General features: G+C 48.0%; 8 protein-coding genes across 8 annotated transcripts; 5 read left to right on the top strand and 3 right to left on the bottom strand.

Annotated features, from left to right (window-relative positions):
• Positions 1 to 96: 96 nt before the first annotated feature.
• N7471_005752 (uncharacterized protein) lies at positions 97 to 367 on the top strand (the record flags this gene model as incomplete). Its single annotated transcript, XM_057278471.1, has 3 exons — positions 97 to 163; positions 199 to 304; positions 361 to 367. The coding sequence occupies 3 exons, from the start codon at positions 97 to 99 to the stop codon at positions 365 to 367; spliced, it is 180 nt and encodes a 59-aa protein (XP_057138081.1).
• Positions 368 to 3,230: 2,863 nt separating this feature from the next.
• On the top strand, positions 3,231 to 3,839 carry N7471_005751 (uncharacterized protein; the record flags this gene model as incomplete). Its single annotated transcript, XM_057278470.1, has 1 exon — positions 3,231 to 3,839. One exon carries the CDS (start codon positions 3,231 to 3,233, stop codon positions 3,837 to 3,839), a length of 609 nt encoding a protein of 202 aa, XP_057138080.1.
• Positions 3,840 to 8,312: 4,473 nt separating this feature from the next.
• On the top strand, positions 8,313 to 8,770 carry N7471_005750 (aegerolysin family protein; the record flags this gene model as incomplete). Its single annotated transcript, XM_057278469.1, has 2 exons — positions 8,313 to 8,404; positions 8,458 to 8,770. 2 exons carry the CDS (start codon positions 8,313 to 8,315, stop codon positions 8,768 to 8,770), a joined length of 405 nt encoding a protein of 134 aa, XP_057138079.1.
• Positions 8,771 to 9,681: 911 nt separating this feature from the next.
• On the bottom strand, positions 9,682 to 10,698 carry N7471_005749 (D-isomer specific 2-hydroxyacid dehydrogenase family protein; the record flags this gene model as incomplete). The annotated part of the gene is made up of 1 exon (XM_057278468.1): positions 9,682 to 10,698. One exon carries the CDS (start codon positions 10,696 to 10,698, stop codon positions 9,682 to 9,684), a length of 1,017 nt encoding a protein of 338 aa, XP_057138078.1.
• Positions 10,699 to 11,145: 447 nt separating this feature from the next.
• N7471_005748 (PhzF family phenazine biosynthesis protein) lies at positions 11,146 to 12,202 on the top strand (the record flags this gene model as incomplete). Its single annotated transcript, XM_057278467.1, has 3 exons — positions 11,146 to 11,170; positions 11,222 to 11,249; positions 11,311 to 12,202. The coding sequence occupies 3 exons, from the start codon at positions 11,146 to 11,148 to the stop codon at positions 12,200 to 12,202; spliced, it is 945 nt and encodes a 314-aa protein (XP_057138077.1).
• Positions 12,203 to 12,344: 142 nt separating this feature from the next.
• Positions 12,345 to 14,263, bottom strand: N7471_005747 (bifunctional C97 family peptidase/thioredoxin family protein; the record flags this gene model as incomplete). The annotated part of the gene is made up of 4 exons (XM_057278466.1): positions 12,345 to 13,841; positions 13,893 to 14,114; positions 14,162 to 14,176; positions 14,228 to 14,263. 4 exons carry the CDS (start codon positions 14,261 to 14,263, stop codon positions 12,345 to 12,347), a joined length of 1,770 nt encoding a protein of 589 aa, XP_057138076.1.
• A 345-nt stretch (positions 14,264 to 14,608) lies between these two features.
• N7471_005746 (EF-hand superfamily Ca2+-modulated protein) lies at positions 14,609 to 15,569 on the top strand (the record flags this gene model as incomplete). Its single annotated transcript, XM_057278465.1, has 3 exons — positions 14,609 to 14,636; positions 14,700 to 15,075; positions 15,203 to 15,569. 3 exons carry the CDS (start codon positions 14,609 to 14,611, stop codon positions 15,567 to 15,569), a joined length of 771 nt encoding a protein of 256 aa, XP_057138075.1.
• Positions 15,570 to 15,707: 138 nt separating this feature from the next.
• Positions 15,708 to 17,871, bottom strand: N7471_005745 (putative RNA annealing protein Yra1; the record flags this gene model as incomplete). Its single annotated transcript, XM_057278464.1, has 5 exons — positions 15,708 to 16,272; positions 16,326 to 16,396; positions 16,454 to 16,618; positions 17,584 to 17,613; positions 17,668 to 17,871. The coding sequence occupies 5 exons, from the start codon at positions 17,869 to 17,871 to the stop codon at positions 15,726 to 15,728; spliced, it is 1,017 nt and encodes a 338-aa protein (XP_057138074.1). The 3' UTR covers positions 15,708 to 15,725.
• Between the last annotated feature and the right edge of the window lie 198 nt (positions 17,872 to 18,069).

Here is an 18,069-nt window from a genome sequence, read left to right as displayed (position 1 = left end):
TCGATGCAGCCGAAACCGCGGATGGTGTCCCGGCAGGATCTTGGGTTACTCACACTGCAAAAAGGACCGTGTACGTGCGTACTGCGTACTTACAGAATGTGCTATCTCACATTCTTGAAAATCTCCGCCAGCGGAATGTGGGTCGAAACCCCATGGGGTGGATGTATGTTCCATGGTTCAATAGTATCTTATCTTTAGTGCCCGCCTCGTCAACCCTGGATGAGCTGCATCTATCGAGAATTCGTGCAGATGTGCGCAAACTTGAAAAAAAGTACCTAGAAATGGAATTGTGGCTATTGAGTCGGTGAGTCAAGGTGTCGGAACTTGATTCTGTCACATTAATCTTTTTACTGTTTATAGAGGCTAGGCCTCGGTCCAAGTTGATACACGGAGCAGTGAATCGGGAGATTGAAATATGTCGTACCTTCTAGACAGTGTGGATACAATATTCAACCTCTTTTCTTCAGTGCCATTCCATTATGTATGCAAGAGCAGACCCGGCCATCTGTGTCCTTGCCATTTTAGTTTAGAGATCTTGCATGTGAACTGCATGTGAACTGCAGATGAGGTGCATGGTATACAACATAAGCTGCAGGGAAGCCCGGGAAGGGGCCAGTGTGGGTCTGAGCTCCAATGCACTTTGTTTAACAAAGGGGCTAGAGCTGGCCACACAATTCGATATGCAAATCGAGCTCCCTTCTACCCTGCATTTACTTACTCCGTGCTTGAATCCAGTCCAATAGCCAGTACGGAAATATTTGCACGCAAATCTACATTGTATGGTTTCGTCATTGACCCAAGCCGAGTTTCGCAAAGCTGCATGGGGATAAACATACCCGAGGTAAAAACCGATAGACCGAGCTCTCGCTTTCTCTGAAACAGAAGTTTTGTGCCCAAAATACCGAGTATTCCCCGGGAGATTAACGTGCTTTTGAGTCAAATCAATACCGGAGCTCTAGCACCCCAGTCCCCCGGCGCGGAACTATCTGTCTCCACCATGAAACCCAGGGGACAGGTAACAAGGCATGCATTGAAAATCTATTGAAGCACCGAGAGCCTGGAAAGGGGGAAAGATCCGAACTCGACGCGACGGATCGTGAACCGCGGCCCGCCCCTCATCCAGTGAGCTTCTCACATGCCGCGTGAACTACTCCGTATGTTCAATATGATATAATCGGGAGTGGAGTACGGAGTAGTAGCCGGGTGTTCAAAGGCGTTGTACCATGGAGGCTGTCACGTCGATCTGAATTTGATTTCCTGGGTCTGTCGTTGACCACCCGCTTGACCCCTTTACAAAGTTTTTCTCATCTTCCCCGGCGGGCCGGGACGCGGAAGTATCAATTATGGAGTAGGAGGACGTAGGAGGCGTAGGGTATTTGCATTTCACATTTCTTTGGCGCTATCGGGGAATTCGATATGTACCATTTGCCAAAGTACTCTTGCGGTCTATCGGTAGGGGGGGGAGGGGGGGGGTGTGTATACGTCTTAAGTCTCCTTGGACATGACGAGTATGATGGCGACGGCGATCATACGCCCGAATGGGAGAGCATAAATTGGTCGTCGGGACTCCCAGGATCACGGATTGATCCACTTGGACCGGGGAAGACCGTCACATTCTTCCCCGTCGGCGCTGGGCTTGCATTAAGCAAGTCATCTGCATCAGAAAGATCATAAAGACATAAATACTGCTGACAGATCGAACGGAAAGGGGCATGCGATTCCGGGAACAGATCTCGAATATTAGCAGATGGGAAATGTCTTTGTTTTGAGTGGTCTAGACTTGGACGATCTAGACTCAATATTCGATTTATTGATTTTTAGACAAAGAGCATCCACTAGAGCCTCGGTGTGACTGTGGGGTGGCCTGTGATTTGTGCGAAAATTAGACGGACGTTTCTCGGGAGTAATTCGATAAGGGGACTGATTAGATTCTGGCAGAACAGCAGAACACCTAGAACTCCCAGAACTCCGTACTCCGTACGGAGTAGAACGGTAGTATCTGGCGGCAAATTAAAAAATGCCGAGGAACTGCATTTATCCGCTATAGAGCCGGGGCAACCAGGCGGGAGAAGTTCCGAGGCAACGGAAAACCGTTAGTTTCCAATCCTTTCGCCGTTCCTTTTTCATTTAGATTGTACACTAAGGCTTCTAGATTGAAAAATCGAATCCTCCACGGACTTTAGACTTGGCCCGATTGTGGAGACACGGGAAAACTCCCTTCGACATAGGTAGTTTAAAAGAAAGAGGATGGTTCGTTCTCCCGTGGGTGTAGATTTCTCTTCAATTTCGCACAAATACCAAATTATCAACAGTGTTGACGTGTTGGATCGTGACCGCCAAACGCCAACAAACCTGATTCCTCAAAACGTTTAGGCGTTCGAAGATTTTGTTTAGGACTTTTTTTTTGTCCTTCCCGAACGAAGCGGTGAATCCGAGGCATGATCATTGGAGAATTGTCATCGGAACTGGAAAGTACTCCAAACAATCCGATTTTGAGATCAGACCAGATCTTGAAAGATTGTTGGGCAGCCCTTTCGGGGAAAACTCGACCTGCTGCCGCAAGAGGGAATTGTGGAAATCCAGTATTTGCTGATATCAGATTCTCTCTTGAGTTGTATTTGTATACAATATACATTATACAAATATCTGTGTCAGACTTGTCAGAGTCGGATTGTGGCAGGAATAACCAGCGCTAAACCGGGGATCCGATCTTTCCCCGTGTGTCAGAAATCCGATACATCTCGAAATTCTCAAATAAAAATAAAAATAAATTCCCTTTTGGGATTTTATTTTATTTTTTATTCTTGTTTGTTTGGGTCGATCAGTTCCACCCTTGGTTCTTTCCAGGCTGATCGACAGCCCTTTGTTTGCGGAAACCTCCTTCCGCCTGATTGTTCTGATTTACTTTTTTATTTGTTTTATTCTTTTATTCTTTTATCCTTTTTTTTTATTTTTGGATTCCCTATTTTGGATTTTTCTTTTATTACTTTTCCTTTTTGGGAAATTTATTTTCTCGACTGCAAGGGTATCGGGAAGTCTAGAAGTCTTTCCCCGGCTTTGATCTTTGATATCTATTTGTGTGTGCCCTTCTCACCGATCATTGATAAACAACCCTCCTCGACTCTTCTTCATTCTTCACTTCGCCTTACACCTTCACACTGTTGTCTCTCTCACCCACTGGGCCCTGGTACTGCCAACCCTTTCAGCATTTACTCAACATATCCGCCACCATGATTCCTATTCAGTCACGTCTACGTGAGATGTCGCTCCCCAAGGCGGCGGCTCCTATCGCCAGCACAGATCCAGCACAACCCACCTTTTCCTGGAGTGGCAGCGCCTCTTCTTCCATGTCAAGCCCTTTCGCCCCTCCGCCAACTCCCAGCGACTCGCTCCTCGACATCCACCCACGCAAGTCGTCTTTTTCTAGCGAGATGGGAGCAGCATATGCCTTCCCCTCCTGGCCCAACCGTCCCTCCCTTTCAAGCAACGACTCCGCCGATTCTTGCGCCAGTGCCTTTCTCTCTGACGATGACCTCTTGTGGATGCCAGAGAACTCGGCCGCCGAGCAAGCAGTAGATGAAGCCATCAACCAAGACGCCGGTACCATCTGCTCGGTGACCATGGAACAGCAACTCCAGCGTTTGCGCGCCATCGCCGAACAAGAAGACCGGGCCAACTTCCTCGCCAAGGTTGAAGCCCACGCGCGAGCAACCCAAGCCCTCCGCTCAGCGAAGCAGAGCATTGTGACAGAGCGTGAGACATTGAAGCGCAAGAAGCGCCGAGTCGTGCCCACTCCCAAACGACGTGCTCACTCGGCATCCAAGGTGCTCAGTCAATAAGCTCACCGGCAATGCCCGGTGCAGCGCAGGCGCTCTCCGAATAACGCCACATTCTCTTCATCATGTCATTACCTCGCCTTATCTTTTAATTTCACCCCGCATCTCCCCGAGGTGTGCAGAGACCCACGCCAAGCGGTGCCTAACCTCGATTTATTTTCCCCTTCAACCGTGATACCCGCGAGATCGCCTCATTCCCAACTGCGAATCATACTAGCAGCCCCAATCTCCAAGCAGCACAGCACGCCATGGTCGATCATCAGCCACATATAAGCTTCACTCCCGAGTGGTATTTTGTGAATGCGACCACGTGCACGGGCCAACCTCGGGATCCATCTGGACATGGGTCCATGGCCCCCGCGCTTACCTAATTTCTCGCTGTCGGCGCTTCTAGAAATCCCTGGGCATTGTCACCTCTTGTCACCTCCGTCACCTCCGTCACCTCCGATCCTCTTGTCCTTTGCACACACCGCTGGTTCATTTGGCTCTCTGACTCATTTCCCAACTTTCACATTTGTTTTTTTTCTTGGTTTTTCTCCCTTTTCAGCGAATCCGTTATTCCCCCATCCCACGAGGATCATGTTCTTGCATGGAGTTGCAGCGCCTTGATTCAGTCATCATTTGACCTTTTTCAGCCTACCCTCAGGCTTGCATCCATGAGGACCCGGTGTTTCTTTTTTTTTTCTTTTGATTTTTCCAAGTTTTTAATGAACCTGTCTTTCCCAGCGCCTTGTTCAGATACCCACTCTTGTATACCCCCACCATTTGTTTTTCCATTATCTTCGACGCTTTGTGATATTTTGCAATTTCCAACAGCGCTCCAGATCTCTGTGACCTGTTGTCGGAGTATTGCCCCACGTGCCATATCACATTTGTCAATAGCCGTTCTTCGTACATTAGGTAGCCTGAACTAAGCACATTGACCAAATCCTGAAACAAGAATATCCTTCCAAATCACGGAATAAAACCAACAATCTAAAATAAAATAAAATCAGTAATCTTATTTATTATCCCTATAATCCAACTATACATCGAATTTCCTCGTACCTTCTACCCTAGCCAAGTCGCTGCCACGTTGATGTAGATGTAACCTATTGCCCGAAATGCACACAACCTCGAAATAGAATAATAATCCAACAGCCGATCGTCAGCCCTGCCCGCCTCGTGTCCCCCGCTTGAGTAACCACCTCACCTCGGCCAGCATAGAGCCCGGAAACCCGAAGCAGTGAGGCTGTAACAGCTTATTGCTGTCTATGTATGACGAGGCCCTGCTGCCTGTCGTCGTTGCTGGAATGCAACAGTGCAACAGTGAGATTGAGGCGGCCTTAGTAATCGATGATGGGGCGAAATGATTGATAATCATGGGACTTTGTGCATATGTACATTGGTGTTTAATCAGAGCCCATCGGAGAATATCGTGAAGTTACGTTTGGGGGTTGTTGTTAAGCTGTTTTAGTCAGATTTAGGGTCCTCCCAAGATTACCCGATTCCAACGTCCCGATCTTCTCGACTTCCAACCTCTGGGCGGGATTAGTCGGGTGCGGTTGAATAAGGAATGTACACCCGGGGTTGGTACTAAGTATGGACGCTGAAATGGCGCTGGTATAGTACATGTTGGATTTTACCGCTTCACTCCTTGTCCATCACAAGTGTACGTTCTATAGTAACTATAGTTGGCGTTTCAGGGAAAGCCTCGTTGCCTGGAAATAGCAGCCTCGCTATTAACGTTACCATCTTTTATTGCCACCGTTGTTGGTTCCTTCCTTCTGCATTTACGCTATTTGTCGTCGGTGTGTTGCACCAACCCAACGGGCAAAATATCAACTAGTCTGGGCATCACATTTCGTGGATTTAGTCGGGCACAGCACATGCTTCAACTCAAAAGAATCCCTGTAGATTGTGATTGAAATCACATTTCAATTAGCAGATGATACGCGTGCCTATCGGAGAAACTTCCGTCTAGAACAATATCATCTGATAGTTATCTAATGTTGAATTCTCGGCATAAAACTATATTGGTTTAGAGTGATATCCTTTCAAAAGCATGGGATGCAGCATGTGATAGTGATATTCGATATTTTGATAAGAAGAAACCTCAGTGTGAAAACTGGCTAGGAATTAGAAGTGAAGGCATAATAATAGGACTTCGTCCGGACTTAGATCTCAGATACTAAGAATAATTGAATGGGAAGAGATATCGTCAATTTATTCAATCTATTGCATCTCAACATGACACCCCGACCAAGACACAGTCGTAGTCTCTTCGTGAGCACGACCAGACAAAAATTGCCACAATCTGTTGCCCCTTAGACACCAAAGTGCGAGATATCTGAAGTGAACCTTTCTTCCACTCGAAAGTTTTTGATTTATAGAGGCCATTATGATAGTGACCACAGCCTTGGGTTCATCTCCAGAGGGAAATTTATGGGGCTAGATTATAAGCCGAATGCTGCGCGTCGCGGTTGAGTCCCTAACGCCGGAAAATGAGACGACGGCAATGTGTAGAGTCGCGGATGCGTGGAGGTTGCGTTGGGGTAAACCCTGCATTTGTCCATTGTGAGATCATGTCCAAAGCCGGGAGGCTAGAAAGCCCTGCTTTGGAAATTCGTAGCGGGATCAAATGTAAGACCGAATGCGAAACCATCCCAACCTTCTCAAGTCTATGTTGTGATCTCCGCCACCCGTAGCACCAGTAGGGCTCTGGCGAAGTGAAACGAGTTGGGGGTGGCCGAGCCAAGATAGCTGTAGTCGAGTCGTAGACCGAGAGAGAAAAGATAGAGGAAGGAAAGAAAGAATCAAATCGTAACAAAACTAGCGGGACTGACCCTTTACTGTATATAAAACAACAATATCTATATACACATGACGGGAAGTAATTAAAGCCTGATATGCAACGCATAAATGGAGGCAAAGCAACCCTGACTCAGGATGAGTTCTCTCAAGTATTGAATAAAAGAGCTCACTCACTGTGGGGACTCATATTTGGCGCAGGAGAGAAAATCCTTCCATTGAGATATGGGATTTGTTGCGTATAAATATAGAGTGAATCAGGTTTGTATTCCTTAATCCACCAATTTCTATATATAAGCCTCAAGACCGGTGAACTGGTCAATTGAAAATGGCGCCCAAGTCAAAAGCAGGTGTCTAGTAGTTTTGGGCAAGGACACCAAGATCACTTCAAGCTTGTTGGAGCGGAATGGAGTTACCGCTTAGAGAATCTTCTAGCCGACATCCTCTCTTTCCGAACAGAGCAATGAAAAGGAATCTTATCAGAGATTACAGAAAAGAAATTGACATTATCAATCGGCATAACAGTAGTTGGATTTCCCCTTTCTCTAATATATAAGTCATAACCTCACGATCATTGGATGTGCCGAATTCATCCTCAAGTGTAGCCTTACTGGCTTCATTATACATTCCTTGAGGTCTATATCTAGTGAAGATGCAAACTCTCGTTAGCGCGTAGCTTTGCGTGTGCCTATCAGGCTTCATTTCTGGCAAGATTAAAATTCATTTCTAGAGCTTATAAGATTCCTGGCTGCGGGACAATACACAACGGTAGAGAAAGAAGGAGGCATACTGATGGGAAGTAAATATCTTCCACCTATCTATCACCCGCGAAAGCGGTATTGTGTGATCTTCCTTCTATCTTTGCACGGCGGTAATATCTGCAGCGAGAATCACGAAGTTATGAGCGCGGCCCTTATAATAAACCTTCGACTGTTTTTTGTTTCCTCGGTTTATACTAAATGGCCTCGGTTCGATTTTGTGTCTGCTATAACTGATAGTAACTGGGAAATCATTAGTAGTGTGGAATTATGGGCAAAGAGGAAAACCATTCATGTAGACTTACAATCACAGTAAAGGAAAAAGAGCTAATAAACTTGTCTGTTAGAAATATTTTTATGTACTAAGAGATCTCAGGAACCCGTCATCATGATGTATTTGAACACTTTCCGTGCGTAGGATAAAAGCCCACCTTATGGTAATGTGGGCCGCCCCGTGGGATCCGCCGTTCGCCGGCGTTGTCCACGGGGTCTGGACAGTTCTATGGAATTCTGACGATCATTTATAATTCCGAAAAACTGTATTTGGAGTGATGACTTCATAAATATTTTTAATACTCATTGAGATCATTGCTGTTCAAAAGAGATAGAAAGTCCAAAAGATACCTTATATGTATGGGATGAAGCGTATGAACACTGAGACGAAAACGGGGATACCCTTTCAAGTATCTACCTGAAAGCACCACTGTAATAAACTTGCCAACCTCACCGATGGGGGAAAATTGGGACTTTTCACTAGATGTGGAGTCCCATACCTTCCCATGGTTCAGAAATAGAGCAGCCGTCACCTCTCTCATTGATATAAGGTGGTTATCCCCCGGGCTATTTGGATTGTTAACGAACTATTCGTTATCCAAATTTGCTTCGTTAAACAGTCCCTCAGCTTCAATCAACCTATCAACTGATCAAGATGGCCTCTGCTTTGTTCCAGCAAAATCTCCGTATCCAAATTCAAGATGACTTGAAGTTTGATATCCGGATCGAAAATGCGGACCTTGACAGGTATTTCCATTGTCGCTTAGTATTAAAGGTGGTGTTTTCTGACGTCTGCGCAGCGGCCGCTTTTACAATGAGGATGACAAAAGTGATATCTTGACTTCTGACGATGTCGACGACATGGTTATTCGCCATAACGGCGGTATACGGACGATCTGCTCTATGGACGAGTCAAAAGGAAGCATCGATCTTGTTGACGACGTAAAGGATAAGAAGATTTGCAGTCTATCCTGGAAGGCCTCTATGCAGCCCGGAGAGCCGAATGAATTCAAGAAACTCAACCAGGATGCCAGCTATATGGTTGAAATTGGCACGTGGAATGAATCTGGAACTATGGGAGTGATTCCTGTTACTATTAAGGAACAATCTTGATCACAATTGCAGATGGTATTTTGTCGATAGGTGTCGCGATCACTCTATTTCGATGACCCTTGTTGACACTTGTGGGCTGGGGACCCCCAGTAGCACCTCGGAGAGTGTCTACCTCGACTACACATGAGCCGCTTCCAGAACTAATATCACTGGTCTCTTTGGAACCATCTTCGCTGTCTTTGTTTCCATGCTCGTGATGCTTTTGAAGTCGTCTTTAGTATCTAGCTTTGGTGCGGGGCGGTCCTTCGGCCAAGGAAAGCCAGGAAGGCGGAAGACCGACCACATAAAGAAAGTCAAGCAGAGGGGAATCCAATCTATTTTTATGTTCCGCACCAGGCCTTCCACTAGGTCAACTAGTTGGTTTGTGTAGTTTACGAGACGTCCACGAAGCTCTTTGACATGGTGAAGGAGGGGGGGGGGGAAGGAGGAGACTCGGGGGATTGCCTTGGTGATCCCTCCGTCTGTATTTGGCATGCCAGCCGAAACTTCTCATCATCAGTGGCCGTGGGCAAGTGAGAAGTCACAACATCGAATGGGTCCATTGCAGACAATTCTTCGGATGAGTTGGATACAAGTAACGTGAAGTAAGAAAATGGCTGGCTATTCAACGTGGCTGACCACGGCGCACTCTGGCTTCGGATACTAGGGATAAGAAAAGCACAGGATTGATATTGATCATAGCGTATTCATACTTGAAGCTTTTAATGAAACCCAGCAATAAACAGACATCGTCATTTCCAAGTGTATTTGGTAGATTTTCCTACGTTTATATCGTAAACCGCGTAATTTTCTGTGTTTATTCATCAAAGGTGGCATAGATATTTTCTCCAAGGTCTCAAAGTGCTTTACAGTGTAGTCTATAATACTCTATTTGCCAAATGTATTTACAAATGACCGAAATCTCCCGACTATCATCGCACCTGATTGATAATCTCACCAACGCACCACTTCTCAATTGTGTTCTTGACCGAAGCCTGTAGGTTTTGCAACGTCCTTTCAGAATACCAGGCAAGGTGAGGTGTCAATACCAAATTCAACCCGGCTGCTTCTGGGCTTAACAACGGGGAATCACCTCTCCCAGCAGGTTCTGTGGCGTAAACATCTGTGGCCGCGCCTGAAATCGCCCCACGCTTGAGAGCTTCAACCAGGGCTTGCTCATCGACAATGCCACCTCTTGCAACGTTAACCAACACGGCATGAGGGGACATAATCTGCAACTCCGCAGTAGAGATCATGTTGAGCGTCTCAGCGCTTCGTGGCAAGCACAAAACAACCACAGTCGACTTTTTCAAGCCATTTTCGAACAGAACCCGACCCGCTCGAGGAGATACACCCTTACGCTCAGCAATAATCACGTTCATCCCGAGACCTTTTGTCATAGCCTCGATGCGTTTGCCTAGCGATCCGTATCCAACAATACAAACGGTCTCATCACTACACAATAACGGGGCCTTTCCATCAGGTGCACGAACCCGACTGAGCAATGAGCCATTGGTCTTCCACTCAGTATCAAGGGACAAGTCCGCAGGAACTGCAACTGTGGCATTATGGAGCTCGATGAACTTCCGTCGGGTGGCAAAGTAAAGTCCAATGGCGTGTTCACTGACACTGTCAATATTACTGCCGGGACAGTTGCACACGGTGATTCCTCGTGCGGACGCAGCTGCTACATCGACGCAGTCTGTGCCGGTCGCCATGATTGCTATAAGGCGGAGATTGGGGGTGACTTCGGCGCTGAGGGTCTCTGCCGTCAGGCGTATGGTTGTCGTTATAATGATTGTGGCATCTTTGACGCGGCTGGGCAGATCAACGGGATCAGTCCATCGGTGAACTGCGCGGGAATGCGGCCCTGGTAGATCAAATTCCGGGATTGGGCAATGGACAGCCTCAATGGCGACGATATGATGGGTGATGTTCTCTGCGGCCATGATGAGGGAAAACAGAAGATGTGTTACTGGCTTTGAAGATCTTCAATTGGTTTCCCCGCCGTAAATATCTCCAGGCCTAAGTCCAGTGTGTGATGACTGATACACTGATACCGAGAGTAGCCGAGATGGGTCTCGGGATTCTCCCGAGTTCTCGCCGGTGAAGGGGTCGGACGAAGATATCGGAGAAGAGTCGAAGGTTGCCCGAATTTTGAAAAGGTTATTAAGGTTGCGCCCTGTCGACTACAAGGATCTGGTATGTGTCGGAGTCGGACTGTTGCTCCCCGCATGACGTCCACTTCTATGAAACTTAGACCGATGATAGCCGATATCAACTCTTATGCTTGATAATCTCAAACTCTCCACTTTAGCCCTGGCTGTACTTAGAATCGTTCATAACAATTCGTGTGGAAACTATACTTGCAAGCTTTTGTTTGTAAAATAATCGCCATGTCCGGACAAAAGGCACCATATGGTATGAAAGTCTAGCATACTACCAAATTGGTCCGCGCTGACTCGTCTCTAGTCACCCTCGATGTATTCACATCACAGAGGTATAGTTCTCTTCATTAGATCAATGCAAATGACCCAATTGTATCTAATCGACTGAAACAGATTCAAAGGCAACCCTGTTGCCATTGTGAAGCTCAGCGATGTCAAGTTGTCACAGAAACAAAAGCAACAAATCGCCAAGGAATTCAACTTCTCTGAGACAGTGTTCTTGCATCCCGCCACAGGGGATGGGAACCATCAGGTTGACATCTTCACTCCTATCAACGAGATGGAGTTCGCCGGCCATCCCATCATTGGCGCCGGTCACTTCCTCTTCCGCCAGGTATTGGCTGACGCTCCCAATCGCTCGAACACCCTCACTGTAATAACCAAAGCTGGACCCGTTCCGATATCATATGATCCAGCCAACGAGGTTATCTCCGCTGAGGCCCCCCACAATATTCACATCCACCAGCAGGGTGCGACACTAAGCCATATCCTTCCCGTTCAAGCAAGTCTGAGCGCGGTTTCGGATCTGCAGGGCTTACCAGAGACGTCACCAGTCATCTCCGTAGTCAAAGGTGTCACATACGCGCTGGTGGATCTGACTGAAAGACCGGATATCTTCGCCAACATTGTGCCTGGTGGAAGTCCGGACCTTGATCTTGATGAGGGATGGTCGCCGTCCTTCACCGGCATCATGTATCATCGGCATCTTGGGTCTCGTACGGAGGGAGACTTGGTCATTTGGGATCTTCGTGTGCGCATGGTTGCGATTGATCTAGAGGATCCTGCTTGTGGCAGTGGGGGTTGTTCCCTTGGAGCTTACCTTGCGCTATCCAATGGTCAGAAGGGTCGGAATCACCGGTTCTGTATTGATCAGGGAATTGAGATGGGGAGGGATAGTCATATCATTGTGGACGTGCTCTTGGATGAGGACAGGAAGAAGGTCTCAACTATCAAACTCGCTGGTCATGCTGCATTTGTAGCGGAAGGGAACATCTTTGTTGATTAAATAGCAGAAAGGACAATCAGAAGACACGAAAGTCTACATACGAATAAATGTTTCAGGAGATGGTTCAGTAGGTCATTGGCGAGCTTTCGAGGAATTCGAGTTCACGTATGTTCTGATTGGGCATTATGCAGAAATTCAATAATTACAGCCCCTTGCCAAAAAGTTCTCGTATCTCTTTAAGAAGCGGCTCCTTGTGTACAGCCTCAACCTTCATCTTTTCAGAAATCGTCTCGGCCACACCCATAGCGCGACAAAGATCAATTAGAGACCCATCCATCGGAGCTTCGTACACAAGAAGCCCCAGAGCAAACAGCAACCCATGCAAGGCTTCCACGCTCTCGTTCTCCCGCGAAACAGCCTCAAGCAACGACGCGGTCAGTTCGACCTGATCTTCCTCGGATAGAGGATCGGGCTTTCCATCGAAGCGAGCGTTATGATTGAATGAGGCAAGGTTGTATGCAAAAGAAGCGGCGACAACGCGGAGGCTGGTTTGTGAGTCTAGGAGGGAGTTGGTCGCGAGACGGAGGCAGGTCTCGCGGAGTGGGGATGAGGAGGAGGTGAGTTGCTCTGGGTAGAGGGGTGTGCTGAAGAGATTGCAGGCTAGTTGGAGGGCCACGATGCGGAGATTGTATGGACATGACGTTAAATCGTCTTGGGATAGCGGTGCAAGGAGAGTGAGGAGGGTTGCGTGTTGAGCTTCTTCGGCAAAGTAGCCACTTGCACGTGGGTCAAGCAGAAGGAGACGAACTAGATCGACCACGGCAAAATGACTGCCACTGGGAAGCTTCGAGTATGCGGAGGTCAACGTTGTGGCAAATGTATGCAAATCAGGGACTCTGATATCGGCGACAGGTCCGGTGGTTGAGTGACGCAGCTTCACAAATTCAATCACCTGTGCGACACCGTGGCCTTCCTTGAATGCGATAGGAAGTTTTTGGAGGAGCTTTTCGAGTGGTGGAACCTTCTTATACATGACGAAGGTCGTAACCTCTCGCTGAAGACTGGGAAGTCGTAGTTGACGATGGGGGTGGGCCGGGTGTGCCATCTCTAACAACATACGAACGTTTCCCACTAGCTTGGCCGGGGTTGCGCCGCTCCATTGATCCAGCTTTTGGCCCCTCAAAAATGTCATAAAGGTAGGAGTTGAGCGCACACTGTACTTCATGCCAACATCGCGAGCTACGCCGATGTCGACTTTGATAAGAGTACCTCGCTCACCCGCTTCCGCTGCGAGTTGGTCATATGTTGGGTAGACAGCCTTACATGGCGGACATGTTGACGATGTGAAGAAGATAACGGCGCAGGAATGGGAAGCACCAGACAGCTCACTTTGTAGCTGACTGAGACTGCTCACGATGCGGACTGTGCCCGCTCCTGGGTGTGGCACTGGCTGAGGTGCGGGAGGGACAGCCCTCACTGTGGTAGGTTGAGCACTTGGCCCAGGGGCAGGACCTGTTCCGGTGCCTTGAGTGACACCCTTGAGAGCATTCTCGATTTGAGGTTTCATCATTTGCCCAAATGGGGTTTCGAGAAAAGTGCGCGGTAGATTGATAATGTGGTCCGGGATACTTTTACCGACAAGAAACATTGCAAGGTCTTGAGTAAAGTTATTGCAGTTATGAAGAAAAAGGTCGTATGACTAGAACTGATTAGCCAATAGTTCCGTTGCTCAAGTCGTTCATGAACGAACCTCAGGTGTATAAATGGTTGCCAATGAGCCCAGATATTCTTCAATAACCTCGTTTGGAAGCTCAGTGGTGCCTAACTTCACGACCTCCATGGGCCGTCCATGATGGGTACTCCCTGGAGCAGCGGTCTGGATACCCTGGCCGAAATAATATTCGATCCCGTTAAGGACAATGGATGTATGATAGATGGCATCCATTTGTGTCCCTGTTAAGGCAAGGGAGTACTGTACAAATTAGAGACTACTCGCTTTCAATAGCGCGTTGAACATACCATTCGGGCCAGACCCTATATTCAAGATTAGTTGGTATTTTCCGCATATAGAACTGGAAATCTTACCTTTGAAAGGTCGTAGACATATAGTGAGACATCCATGATGAAGCAGGTGTCCGATGTAGAAGGGAGTCACCTTTTGAAGTGAAAAGTCGAGATAAAGAGCCCTTGAAGTGCGACCTGGGCAGGCTCCAATCCGATAACGTCAGCACCGGCAGCCTTCAGGGCTATCACCTTCGATCGTATTCTATAACATTTTGTATGGATGTGATTATTTGATATTTAATATTTCTACTTGATCGAAATGGAATGTGACGTTGTTCATTGGAGCAATCTCATTCCTTACTATATACTGCCTCCAGGGCTAGTAGCTGGTCTCGATATGCGTCGTCCAACCTGCTGCAAAATCAAAAGTTTATGTATAGTAGATCAGGAGGCCGATACAAAATGAGTGTCCAATTTTCACATATTTTCAGTAATAATTTATGCGCGTAATTGTGTATAATAAAGCTGTGAAGCTGAGGTGCTGCGTCCATAGAACGTTTTCCTATCGCGGCTCTCCCACCTTCATCACCTCCGGGGCCAAATCCTCATTTTGTCCATGCCAACACCGTTGTAAAGCAGCAAGTCCTGCCGGAGATACTCACATGGTACGAAATCCCCGATATTGTCAATACCCAACCAAATCTGATTCCCTCGCAGCCTCCCAAAAAGCGCGGAGGCGCAGCTAGCTCCTCCGCACCGGCAGCGCCAAAGCGCGGACGTGCATCCAAGCTCGCAAAGGAGAACAAGATCACCGCCGAAGAAGAAAACGAAATCAAAGAAGTCTTCCACCTATTCTCCGACAAGAACGCAGACTTCCCGGACGAGAAGGAGGGGGTCGTTCCCCGCGAAGATGTGCGCAAGGCACTAGTGTAGGCTTCCCTACCTCTCTACCTCAGCCATTTACAACAATCGACACTACTTACAACCCCACCCCCTTTCTCAACTCCATACTCCAAAGCTACAACTACTAAATACTAACAACTCTCCCTTCAACAGTGCCCTCGGCCTCCCACCCACCGACTCTACCGAACTCGCAGAAATTCTCTCCGCCCTCGATCCAACTCTAAGCGGATACGTGCCCTACAGTCCCTTCGTCTCAATAGCAGCAGCCAAGCTGCGGTCACGCGATGATGACGCCATGGCTGCCGAGGTGGACGATGCATACCAGCTATTCACGCGCGGCACGGATGGCCCCATTACACTGTCACATCTGCGGCGCATTGCGCGCGACTTGAAGGAGGATAGTGTGGGCGATGACCTGCTCAAGGATATGATTCTGGAAGGGAATGGGGGTGCTGGATTGAGTGCTGGCGTTACTTTGGAGCAGTTTCATGATGTCATGACCAGAGCTGGTGTGTTTTAGATGTGGGGGATTTGTGTAGATCTTTAGTGGTGCTGCATTTCTTGTTTTGATGGATGTAAGGGTCGGGTTCGGCGTTTGGTACGGTGTCTTCTTTTAACACGGAGTCTGAGGTTTTGAAATTTTCAAGAGATTCCGAGGTTGTTCGAAGATCGATTATCATTTGTAATGTTCCATGGTGGGTGTAGATACATGCTTTCCTCCACCGGCTTCCGCGAAAGACATGAAAGAATTAAGCCTGCTGGTACTAGCAAAAGAAAAAGAAAAAAAGAGTAGAGAAACACAACCAGTGAAAAAAAAAGAAGCAGAACAAAAGGAGCACAGAAGGAGATATGACCCGCGCATCAACCATAAAGAACTCCCGAGAATATTTGCGAAACTTGTATCATGCAGGAGCCGCGATGGAGGAAAGTGAAAGTAATAGTTGAGCTGTTTAGGAGATCTCGTCGGCCATGCCGATGTCCTGGCTGGCGCTAGCCTGGGGAACAGTGCCATTGATGGGTGCAGTGCCGTCGGCAGGGGGGCATCGCTGGTGAAGTAGTCAACCATCTCAGCATCAAGCTCCTCAACAGTCTTGGGCTTTCCACGGCCGGCGTTGCGGCCACGAGGGCGAGCAGGGCCCTTTCCGCGGCGGTTTCCCTTGTCGGTGGTGGTCTTGGTTTCCTTGGCCTTGGGGGCAGCGGCGGACTTGGGCCGAGCCTTGTGACTGTGAATGAATAAGTATATGGATGCGGACAGCTAGAACGGACATCAACTTACGCAATGCGCTCGGTGAGAGGCTTGGAAGCAGGGACAGCAGGAACGTGAGACGCATCATAGACAACTTCGATCTATTATATAGGTCAGTCAATGTTACAGTGAGGGTTGGTCAGAGCAAAAGGATTTACCTTCATAGGGCGGCCATCGACGAGGAGTCCGTTGAGTTCCTTGGTGGCCTTGGCAGCGGTGTCTGCCCTGACGAATTGGATGGAGGCGATGCCACGGCTAGTACCATTCTGGTTGTAGGTGAGCATGACCCGTCTGACGGGGCCAGCAGACTTGTTGAAGTATTCCTATAGCGCAAACAAAGACGATCAGTATTTTTGCCAGACAATTTCAGTGAGATTGCGGTTCTCGAGTGTCGGGAGAAGGTGGCGGCGCAAACGAGGACGGCCAAAGGTGAGAGAGCATCAGCGAGCACACAGCATCAATCCATCGTCCGCTTCATCCTAACATTGGAACATGGAACATATAGTTCCATAATTGCAAACATCCGACAGTTTACAAAATTTGTTCCCCGCAATGCAACATAACAGGCCAACAAATATCCATAGTAGTATGAAGTCTGCACTTCATCCATACATCCATCAAGCGATCACAACAAGTCCTTCAACAAAAGCATTCTTTCACGTTGCCGCCATCAAGGCAGAGTTTGTCAACTGGAATCCATTTGCCCATGGATGTGTCATCCCAACAAAGTAGGGCCGTGTAAGACACAGTTTAAACTTCTCCAAGTCACTGGAATAGGTAATCACCCCATAGCAGTCAGACTCTTCACGGAGAGATTTGAGACGAGAGTCTCGAACATATAGGTTTCTGTCTGCCCTCTGAACCTGTTGACCACTGTTCCACTGATGCGCTCGCTGATGCCCGTATGGATCTCAAGGTAGAAGACATGAAGGAAATGCGCGGAATTGAAGAGAGGTCAGGATGATGAGTTTTCATCAATCATCCTCGGCATAGTAATCAGAGAACAAGGCGGGTGGATTCCGTGTGGGAATCGACACGAGCGATGTACATCTTTTCACCGTACTACAACACAGTTTGACTTCTTGTCTCGCAGAGCGCCAGCAATGTGTATATATTTGCAGAGACATGTAGAAGGAGCAAACTGCGTGTGCCGTGCATCGAGGAATATCCATCGATGGGGAGGAGGTAGAGAGAGGTCGGAAGGCCGGTCGAAATCATTTGCGCCGCGAGATTCTCGAGAAAAGAGATGGCGGTGAAAGCCAATATGAGAGCCTTTAGATCAACATACCTTGACATTGGCCTCGGACACATCGGAAGGCTGAGGAGATTAGCGCATGGACAAGCAGAAACGTTAGGAAGAATAAGAACTTACCAATCCGCTGACAAGAATCTTGCTGGAACCAGTCTGGGCGACAGGGGCTGGGTGAGCAACCTTGGGAGCAGCCTTGGTGGACTTCTTCACACCTCCAACGGCAGGTGGCTTGGTCGCAGCGCGGCGGGCACCACCACGGCGACGACCAGTCTGGCGACGGCTGCCGACGAGATCATCAAGGGACTTATCAAGGTTGGCGGACATGACTGCGGTGGATAGCAAAGCTGGCGATTTGCAAGTTCAGCAAAAGTCACTGGATGAACGCGTCGTGGATGATATGCGACCTAGGATTTTAAGTCGCGTTTAAAAGAAGTTGAGATCACAGTGGATTCTCGAAATGGGATGATGCAGGTATGTGTAGTTGAAAAGGATGAATCTTGAAAGGAGGAAGGATATGAGGGA

This window comes from Penicillium samsonianum, assembly GCF_028829775.1.
Source record: "Penicillium samsonianum strain IBT 33392 chromosome Unknown utg000003l_segment0_segment0, whole genome shotgun sequence".
Taxonomy (NCBI): domain Eukaryota; kingdom Fungi; phylum Ascomycota; class Eurotiomycetes; order Eurotiales; family Aspergillaceae; genus Penicillium; species Penicillium samsonianum.
This window is presented reverse-complemented; position numbering and strand designations above follow the sequence as displayed.